The 11,061-nt window shown below is 31.4% G+C and overlaps 1 protein-coding gene across 4 annotated transcripts; it reads right to left on the reverse strand.

Moving 5' to 3' along the window:
- Positions 1–2,906: 2,906 nt before the first annotated feature.
- Positions 2,907–10,800, reverse strand: LOC115973635 (protein PLASTID TRANSCRIPTIONALLY ACTIVE 14-like). Of its 4 annotated transcripts, none has more exons than XM_031093891.1 (13): positions 10,626–10,800; positions 10,379–10,534; positions 9,741–9,878; positions 9,419–9,544; positions 9,065–9,193; positions 8,542–8,631; positions 8,272–8,422; positions 6,812–6,921; positions 4,624–4,695; positions 3,893–3,998; positions 3,587–3,784; positions 3,318–3,360; positions 2,907–3,201 (listed from the first exon to the last, which is right to left on the reverse strand). In XM_031093891.1, exons 1-13 carry the CDS (start codon positions 10,680–10,682, stop codon positions 3,123–3,125), a joined length of 1,455 nt encoding a protein of 484 aa, XP_030949751.1. In that variant the 5' UTR covers positions 10,683–10,800; the 3' UTR covers positions 2,907–3,122. The 4 variants fall into 4 exon arrangements, with proteins under 4 accessions (XP_030949751.1, XP_030949749.1, XP_030949750.1 ...); XM_031093889.1 differs by having other exon boundaries at positions 3,587–3,787; XM_031093890.1 differs by having other exon boundaries at positions 10,379–10,537.
- Positions 10,801–11,061: the final 261 nt, after the last annotated feature.

Below are 11,061 nucleotides of genomic sequence, written 5' to 3' on the forward strand. Positions count from 1 at the left end.
AAAATTAGGGTTCAAAACCCCAAAAAAAAAAAAAAAAAAAAAACTTTAAAAATACATGCTTAGATTAAACTAGAATATGATTTCTATCTCAGATAAATATATATATACAAATCACTTATAATATGTCATTTTTGTCATTTTACACCTAAAAATTAACTCTTTATCAATTTGGTTACCACATGGGCTAACTTCAAAGTTCAAAGCACTTCCTACGGTTATTTGATACATTTATAATAAAACTAATAGAAAAAAAAAAGTTATTTTATATTTTTCCCAAAAAATTAACAAGGTTGTTACTTGTTAGTACATATACGAAGCTAAATTGGAGAGAAACTAAGAAATAAAAGTTATATGATCTTTTAAAGTAAAAGAAAATATTGGTTAGTTATGGAAATGGAAAAAGATCTTTTCTTTTGCTATTCGAGTCAAAAGAATTAGTTAAATGTGCCATGATTTAGAAAATTCGATGAATATGAAATTTCAACTAATATTAAGATTCAAGTAGAAGAAACAATTTTAAATGGTTCAAGGAAAATGAAAATAAATGCTTAGTCAACATAAAAATGATGTGAAAATCGACGCTATAGATTTGAAATAATATTTTTTTTAAATGATTACTATTTGTTATTTACTAATAAGTGACTTGCACAGTTAAAGTTAATGGCTGCTTGCAAATATATTGTATTTGCATATATGCATGCTAGGAGTGAGGGTAAGAGAGAGATAGGGACAGAGTCATAAATCTATTCTTTTGGGGACCAACTTAGGACCAAAATGAAATAATATAGAATTCAAAGTGCACGTGCAAACACATACACATGCATGCTCACATGTAATTATATATGCATTTGAAAAGAACCATTGAATACTAATTTTAAGAAAACTTATAACAAAAATTATGTGATACATTTTTTTATTTTTCATCAAAAAATAACAAAAATTGTATATTTGGTTAGAAATAACTAAATTAAAATTAAAAATAATTCTTAATTTGAGATATTTTTTATAGAAAAATTAAAATTAAATTATGTATGAAAAATTAAAATTAAATTATGTATGTATTCATATCGTATATGTAATATATTTTAACTTATTCATTCATTGTGAGATATGTTTTGTTTTAATGAAACTTTTGACTTCTTATTTCTTAAACATTTAAATTTAAAATCTGAAAAAGAAAAAAAAAGAAAAAGAAAAAAAAAAAAAAAGCTTCATTTACGGCTTACAGTACTAACAAACTTGTGCAATACACTAAATTATAAAGTTTAACAACAAACTTAGTTGTAGCCTAAGGTTACAATTCTACTCAATATTTATTTACTGGATGTGAATTTTGATAAATTCAATTACATTATCTTCTTATATCGTCCATACTTACAAATTTTTTAGAAAATCAAAGATTAATAGCTATGTCTTCAAGCAAATATTTAAATTTCAAGTTTTTGTAGTCTAAAATTATGCATAAAAAAATAAGTTCATAGATCGAATAGTAAACAATATTTGATCGATACGAAATTTGACATGTGTGTTAAGAACTTAAAGAACGTGTACTTAAATGATTAGATTTTGAAAATATACAGTCATGTTAATTTTTCTTAGTGAAAGTTGTAGTTTTAGGCTACAATTAAGTTTGCAGTCAAACTTTGAATTACATTAAATCCAAGCATATATGACCCACAAATATCAAAACAATAGTCAATACACAAATCAAGAATAATTTTTAGAGAAAATCATTCCAATCAATCTCTAAAAAAACTTACTTATAAAAAAATATATATTTAAAAGTTTATTTTCATTTTATTGACATCTTATGCGACTTTTCACTCTTGTCTCAAAGATCAACAAACTTAATACTAGAACAATACATTGAAGAAAAAAATTGAGTAGTCAAGAAAACTATGAAAACTTGAAAAAATAATCCGAAAGGTGCATTGTTGAAATTAAGTTGACAAAGCCTAAAACGCCTTGGATAATATTTTATCACTCATATTAAATAGATATTCTACTTTGGATTTGACAATGGATTTTCTTTTGCCACATACCTTAAAAGGAATTGTATTAGATTCCTAAAAAATAAAAAAGAATTTTTATAATAACCGCTAAAGAATTGTCATGTATTATTTTCATTAAAAAAAAAAAGACTATTTGGGTAGGCTTTTGTAAAAAATTTATAACCTATTGGTAATATTATTATTTTTTAAGGGACACTTAAATAAAAAAAAAAAAAAAAAAAAAACAATAAAAGACCAGTTTTTCTTTCTTTTTTCTTTTTTTGGGGGGGGGGGGGGGGTGTTTGTTGAAGACCAAACTAGTAAAGCTTTTTATTTCGATAAATAAAACAAATACAATTTATTGGGAGAGATCTTAGCACCTTAACCAGGCCACATTAGATCGTTTATCACAATAATATGGTCTAAACGGTCCCTTACCACTTCGTGAGACAAGAATGCAGCCCAACCCACTTTATTCCAATAATTTAGGGCCCATCAAAATTAAACGTTGTACTCATGCATTGAGCTTAGGCACAAAAGTAAAACTCCATAGATGACTATAACCACCATTGAGGATTTGTGCCCATAAAAGAAAGCGTATCAACGGTTCCCATAACCTCCATTCACTTAAGTCAACAACCAAAACCCAAGAATCTCACTCATGATGGCCTCATCAACATCTATTTAGACCACAACTAAGGTAATGGCTACAATTAAGGAGGAACATACATCGCCAGCAAGCCTTTAAATTCATGGCCTCCCAACCAGAGTCAAGCATGAGTAATCTTTCTACTAAAAAGAGTGCTCTCCCCAGTAAAGATAGTTTTGTATGAAAATTTGACAGCACTATAACCAGAAATGCTTTCCAAACTCTTCACACTTCTTTTCTTTTTGATGTATATGAAATATATAAAATGTATGAAGGCATATGTAGCTGCTTTATATGATCATCTGCCGAGAAAGAGGATTAAGCAAAAAGTATAGTAAAAGAAAAGGCAAACAACTTTGCACAAACACAGATTTCCAAACACTTTGAACTAGTTTACTAACATTAGTCCTTCAACTAATAAAGTTTTTGAATAATTAGCTAAACAAAATTTTCCTACATCTTTAAAGTTGAAAACTCAAGAATTAGAACAATATTTGCTCTTGATACATCTCCAATGCCAGAATGACTTTCCCTATGAACAACTTCCGGTGCAACCTATACCTGCATGGTCCAGATTAACATTGAAATTATCAATAAGGGGTCTCACTTTTTGCAACATTTAGAACCCAAAAGGCTCAGTAATGAGTAAACAATTAGATTATGTGAAGACCACATACTTTATTGCAGTGTCAAGTGCTCTGCTAGCTTCTGGCATAGAATCTGTTGGTAGTAACATAGAAGATTAATATAAGCTTCAAATGTCTCTTAATTTTAACTTTCAGGCATATTAGTAATCTGCTAGCTATCCAAATAAATTAGAGAGCCAACTCCATCAGATCTCATTTCAAAATGTTAATTTTACCATATGTCATATCAAACGCCAAAAGTACGTATAATCCTATTATCAATCCAGTCTTTGAGAGTGGGATTAACGTTGAAACCTTACCTAGCAGTTTCTGGTCTTGCTCAGAGTTAGTAGGAAATTCTGCAAGCATTTGTTGGCATTCTTCCTGTAACTCCTTCACAGCTTTCCTTTCCAGGCTTGGGATTGGAGGCACATCCCCATCTGACCAAGTGGGAACCGTTCTTGCTGCTGCTATGACTGCTCCATCAACAAAAGTATCTCCATCATTGGATAGCCGACCTGCTAAAAGTTTTATTTGGATCATTTGGAAGACAAATCTAGGTCTTTACGTGCTAACAGAGTTTAATATAGACCAAGTTGTGAACAGAAAATTTAGAAAATCCATACTGTTATGATAGTACTCTTCAGGAAGGCCGGCTATATTGAAGACTGACAAGAATGAATCCAAATGAATACGTGCATTGCCTGAGAACTGGATCACATCCCAAGGATTCTGCAAGCTCAAGCCAGATATATAGCTTAGAAAATAATTTCAAAAAGCTTATCACAAATAAAAACCAAGTTTTACTTGCAAATATTAACTTCCAAATTATACTAAACAGAGGTGCTATGAAGAGGATGCTCATTCTTCCACCCACAAGCACTCTATTAATCAAGAAGATTATTGCTAGAGATTACATTATGAGAAAGTTTATACTTAAATAATGCGAAAGATACAAAAAAGATTACTAATAGTTATTAAATTGTACAGAACATGTGACATGAACATCAGATTCCAGATGTGACATAAAGATAACATTTTCTAAAATTTTATTTAATTGCTAGATTTTCTAGCACCAACCAAAATTAGGTTGTTGCTTTATTTCAAGGTGGTGTCAAGATATTTCACCTAGTCTCCCTTAAAAACTATCAGTAGCCACCCACCCTTTCTTTTCTTTACTTAAAATTCCCTCACCCCCCTTCCCTTCCGTTTTATGGGCTGAAACACTATCAGTAATCACTTAAAAATATTAATAGCTTTCATAAAGTATCACCTTTTTGATTTGTATTACTAACTCAACGAGATTAGCACCATCTGAAACAGAAAAAAGAATAGAGCAGAGCTGAAAGCAAATTACCACAGGTGAAGAAAATCCATATCTCTGCATGAGCATGTCATTCTTCAGACCACTAAAGTAATTGATGGTCATCTGTGGAAATTTATGAAATTAGCAGCAGATGGTATAGCATTAAGAAGATATAACTAACCCTAGGTTTTTCTTTCTATCCAACATGAGCGATAAGTAGTTGTGCATATAGAAAATAGCTGATAACACAAGGAAGAGTAAAAATATTAAAATAAATAACAGAGGTGAAACCAATTCTAATTTAGAAGGTTAACCATAATCTCATCGGTATCATTATGTAAAATAAATAGCTTTAAAAGTTGACACTTCTTTGCAACTAGATATTATCAGAATTTCATTATCAAGTTGAATTCATGAGTAGAAATGCTTAAGAAAGATTCTATCAGGAAAAGCAGTAATACACTACAAATTCTACAAAGATTCAGAAGCTTAGCAAGAATCACCCTCCCAGATATAAACGTGGTGCCATTACAGGTTTCCACTTTCCAGTCCTAAATTTAAGACAGATATATCCTTTACATGCTCTTCACTTGGGTAAATTATCCGCAAATGCAAGGACAACAATTTGAGATGTAAATTAACAAAAGTATTATTTTTAGTAAGAACCAAATCACAATTTAATTTCTGTAGTCACTACCATTGCATATTTGACTCAAGTTTTTTTAATGAAAAAAAATTCAAAAATCCACCAAGTGCATGCATTCTGGATTTGGTTACATATTATCATGGAATTAGGATTTGTTATTAATTATAAATAAGATTCAAAATAATCCCTTAGTGGAGTATCTCATAAAGCCAAACCCCTGATAATGCAGGAGCAAAACCAAAATTATTTTAGAATTTATATTTTCAGATTTTTGTATTTATCTTATAGGAAAATTGGATAATTGTAGATTTTTATTCAGATAGGGATTAGATTTGAGATTAGATAGGGATTAGTATGAGGCAGTGCAACAATGCTTTGCTCACTCATAAAGTATCTGCCATACGCCAAGACTTAGGAAATCTAATGAAAACTGTTGAACACTTGGCTACTCAAATGAAGGTTGTTCAAGACTTGACTACTCAAATGAAGGAAATTCAAGTACCATCAGACCTTGATATTGACAACAAAATGCAAGAGTCAACCGAAGTTTCAATGTTCATGCAACCAGACGAGTCTACTATAGAGCCTAAAACAATAAGAAGCATCTATACTTGAATAATCATCCTTGGTGCATGCAGATCTACAGTTTGATAGAGTCGAAAAGGTTGATACTCCAATTCCAATCATTGAATTTGTGATTCCAGAAAAGTTTCCTGAGGTGGAATACAAGGTTTATCTATTTTCAACGCTCCCAAAGACAATTCTTAACTGCAACAAGTATTATGTGCCAAAGTCTTCACTTTTCATCCTTCAACGCTTTAAAACTCGAGGTCGAGCCTTTTCCAACCAAGGGAGTATGATGTAGGAGCAAAACCAAAATTATTTTAGAATTTATATTTTCAATTTTTTTTTTATTTATCTTATAGGAAATTGGATAATTGTAGACTTTTATTTGGATAGGGATTAGTATTTGAGTTTAGTTAGGATTAGTTTTTGTATGTTGTTATCTTTATCTCTTTATTTTCCAGTTCTAGCTATATATAAGAGACTAGTTTATTAGTATTTGATATAGACATGATTAATGAAATTTAGATTGGATATATTCCAATAGTTGGGTGTTGATCCTATCGCCTAAGGTGCTAATGCCTAAGTTTAGCTCGGTGCTGATTCCAAGCAACCCTAAGTGCTGATTCTTAGGCTTATCCTTTAATTTCCTTTTTACTTTTAATTGTCCTGCATCACCTGACCTGAACATTACTCCCCCTTTTTATTTATTTATTAACTTTTGATTTTGTTTCCATGTCCTTGCATGAAGGTAACTATTAGGAAGGAAAATAATTAATAAATGTAAACATTTGTTATTTGGTTTCTTTAGCTTGGAGAAAATCCTGACAACTGACTAGGACGAGGAAAAGGAAACGCAAGAGAAAGACTGGCATTTAGTTTTTCTTTAACTTAGATGGTCCTAAATATATTTTTGTACAGCCAATTACTCTTTTGTGCAACACCATCTGTGCATTTCCACATGCAGAAATATTTAAACTGTACAGAGAATTGATCGATTCAATATTTGATAATCTTAAAAGATATTACCTCATCTCCTTTTTTAATCCGTTGTCCAGCATTTATCATCACCTCAAGCATACGATCCTTAAAACGCCAATGTAAAAAACAATTTGGCTGAAAGGAATGGTTTAGCATGTCTGCAAAAATATAAGCAAGTTTATCAAACATTTATCTAATAACAAAGTAGCCAACTTAACCTATAAATCTATACAAATAAGTTGGGAAAATTTGAGGTGAAATTTGCTTATATATGGAAAGTTTCACAAGATTTAAGATTCCATAAAAGGAAGGAAACAAGCATAACTAGTCCTAAAATGAGTCATGGCACTTCTGACTTTAGAGGTGACGTTAAAACGTTAATTTGCACTCAAACGTTTTCTGCTGCATCTCTCCTGACTTTAGAAGTGACAGGAATTCACCACCAAAAGAAATTAGTCACAACCAGGCACCTTGATTGCGTGCTCTATTTGACACGTGGGATGCAAAAAAAGTGTCCAGCTAAGATCTTCACTATCATATCTTCTTCTTCTTGGAGCTCTCTTGGCCATAAGACAGGACACATATTTTAATTTTGTTAAGAATCCACAAACTTGTTGGAAAGTGGACCACAGTCTCTAACCAGATCAAGGCTTTAGGCAAAACAAAAACTCTTTTGCAGGTTGTATTCTGATGAAAATTTTCTTGGGAAGTATCTGCTACTAGAATGCAGTATTATGCAGCTCCAAATATAGCTCATACTTTACCACATTAAAATTCACCCAAAAGGCAAGTCTAGCAACTTGTCTATTTCTGGCTCGTTAGCTTCATTGTAATATCAATTTCTTCAATCATATCTTATACATTATGTAAAAGAAAAAAGGTAAGAAAAAGTTCAATCAAGAATCCAAACTAGATTCTAATTGCAATCCATTTTTGTGCCAAGTCCCATTCTAATTATCTTGTTATTTGATGTCAAGTGTCTCTAAATTTTAAATACAGTTCAATTAAATGCCAAGTGTCCTTCTGATTATATTATAATTATGTTTCAATTATATTTACTTGCAAATTCATGTGTCTTAACTAATTAACTTTGAAATATAAAAAAACTACATTCGAATTTATCAAAATTTTATACAGTACCATGAATGTGTATAGTCTATTACACATTAGGTTGATATATATATATATATATATATATCAAATAATCTATCCCCATTGCTAAAGGAATGTAAAAGGTTTAATGCATTACTTTCAACTGACAAAGTATCATTTCTACATTATTCGACTTACAAAAATAAAAATTGAATTCCCTACACGAGATTACATGATTCTTTATTAAATTAGAAAAAATATATGTATATTCAAATGAAAAAATCTATATTACTAAATAGAAAACCAATTAATTGTTTTAAACCCTCATAGTTTTATACTTTTATATTTGCAGTATAGTATGATGAGCAAAAGATTAGAGAATATGATTCTAAGAATTTTTGAGGGTATAATCTTACCAGCATAAGGGACTAGCATACTTGTATCTTGAACTAGTGCACCAATCCTTAGTTGCATGTTAAAGCATCGTGATTGTACTATACCCACTGCCCAAATAAATCTCTCAGGATCACGCGCAAGGCGCTTTATTTTAAGGGGTACACCTGAGTGCTGAGTGCAATTAAACAGGTGCAATATATTATTAAAAATGTCAATGAATAGTGGAGTACATAATGGAAAAGGAAAAATAGAATGCTTCTACAGTATAAGACAGACAGGTTTCTTGGTACCCAGTTCTTTTCCCAAAATTCTAAAGCTCGGTGCTGCTGTTCTCTTATAGTTAAAGCAAGCTTAGGATCTTGAAGCTCCAAGAGCTCCTCCTGTAGCATATATATATCAATAGGGAAGAGAAACATAGTTAAATAGTGGTTTACAAGAAATGACTGATCAAGAAAAACTACAAAGAATTAACAAACTGACTCTATAACACTAAGAGAGTAACTACTAGTAAAAACACTTCCTGGGCTCAGTGAAATATAGCCACTTCATTAATTCAAGTTGATGCTAAATTTATATTATTATGATTTCTACATTTACAACCAAAACAATCCCATTAGCTAGGCACCACGGCATATGCTTGTTTATAGTACTCACTCAGTCATTTATTCTCTTCATCACCCAAAATCAAGCGTATTGCATTCAAATAGAGTCAGATAAAATACATGAGAATCAATAAATAAGGGGGCAAAACAACCAAAAATAAAATCAAAGAACCATTAGAGCTAAAAAGATTATTAGTCTGCAGTCATGCACCTCTGTAGCTAAAAGCAAGCTAGTGCACTCCTCTGCACTAGGTAAAAAGTCACCATACAACTGCCAAAAGTTATCCCCCCGATCAAATGCATATAAAAGAAGACATGCTAACCTCAAGTCCCAATCTGTCTGCCACAAAGAGTTTCCCAATATTAGTACCCACTCACAAAAATAAATAAATAAATAAATAAAAGTTATTAATTGAACATCATTTCAATAACCAAGCAGACTTGTCTGCCTATTGATCAAATTGACATTATATGTTGGGACTAGAGTTTAATAAGAAAATTTAATTCTATAAATGGGTTCAAGAATTAAGAATTCATTTTTGGTATCAAGGAAAACTACAATTACCTCTGGATTGGTCGAGTTGATAATATCAAATATAGGATGACCCATTGGGATTATATCTGGGAAAAACATCCATGGGAGCTTTTGGCTTATGGTTAGCATCAATTCTATTGGAATTTCCATAATTACCTGCACAACTAAGTAAACTACTTTTACAATGGAATACTAAAAATGTGACTCCAAGATTAACCATGACATCAAAATGTGAAAATAATCAAAAACACAAAATACTAATATTCTAGTTGTCACAAAATGCAGGAGCAAAAGCAATAACTAATTATAAACGTGGGTGCACCCGTAGAAACTCTAATGATTAGCAATTCACCCTGGCTCGGCGAAGTGGTTCAACATCTTTGGATGCATACACTCCAAATCCATCTGGCCCTTCTTTAAAGTCTACTCCATAAGCTCTCATGCTCCTTACATACCCTATCTTATAAAAATCAGGGTCTGCTGACTCCAACTGTTTGAAATACAAAATCACATGTTTAGCAATGAAAATAACAGATGAAGAAAAACCCAGACATCAAAAGGGTATGATCAAAACTAAATATCTAAACAACTGCACTATTTTTTTTTTTTTACAGAAAATTGGGAAAAATTAAACAGATGTAAAGAAAAACACTGAATTTTTCAATAATATATGTTCTTTGTCTCAACTCAACCTGTGTCTCTGCTTAGTGTCATATATTTTGTTCATAACCGGTCCCAACCCCGAAAAATGAGGGGTTTGTCAACATGAAATTTAGTCACTAACCCAAAAATTTTAGGACTAAGGCTTTGTCATTGTTGTATAGCATATGTTCTTTGTTTGCAATGAACATGAAAATTCACTGGTGGTGCAAATAATGTGAGCTAAAAACAATGCAATATTGGCGCTCACAAATTCAACTTTCTTGTCCCTAAGTTTTCTCAGAAATTAAACAGCAAGTAAATGAAGAAAGAAAAGTTAGTGGTATTTACCTCAGAGGATGATTCTTCTTCAACTTGGGGAGGTTGGAATATGGGATATTGAGAAATTTCAGTGGTTGCTCTAATGGGTCTAATCTGATTTTGGGTGTCAGCAAGAAAAGAGCAACTGGGTCGCTGTGGTGACCATCCATGGTGGAAACTCTTCAACTGCTTTACATAATTTCTAAAATTAGATAGAGAAAACAAGCTACATAAATACACACAGAGAGAGAGAGAGAGAGAGAGAGAGTATTGAGACCTTAGGAGTGAAGAGGAACCAGTGGGTGGGACGGTGAAGAGGGAGAGTGGAAGCCATTGAAGAGAGATGAGAAATACTACTGAAGAAGTTGAAATTTCAGATACTCCGGTTCAGCGTGTTTTGTGATATGCTGTAACACAAGTACCCAGTATGAATTTCCGAGAAACATTATCCACTTCACTCACAATAATATATGGGAAAGTTCTTTGTTTATAACTTTATATTGTAAATTCCAATGTAAAAAGTGTACAATATTTACTGCTATACAGTATAACTATTGAGTGTAACTCTTTCTCGTAGCTTAAAATTTCACTCCATTACTATAAGAATTAAACTCTTTTATATCGATACTTTGAGTTAAGTAATGTGTTTAAATTTAGTGAGAGAGTGTAATTAAGTATGTGTTTAACAATTAATTAATTTTCAAAAATAAAAA

This window comes from Quercus lobata, unplaced genomic scaffold (genome assembly GCF_001633185.2).
Source record: "Quercus lobata isolate SW786 unplaced genomic scaffold, ValleyOak3.0 Primary Assembly Scq3eQI_142, whole genome shotgun sequence".
Taxonomy (NCBI): domain Eukaryota; kingdom Viridiplantae; phylum Streptophyta; class Magnoliopsida; order Fagales; family Fagaceae; genus Quercus; species Quercus lobata.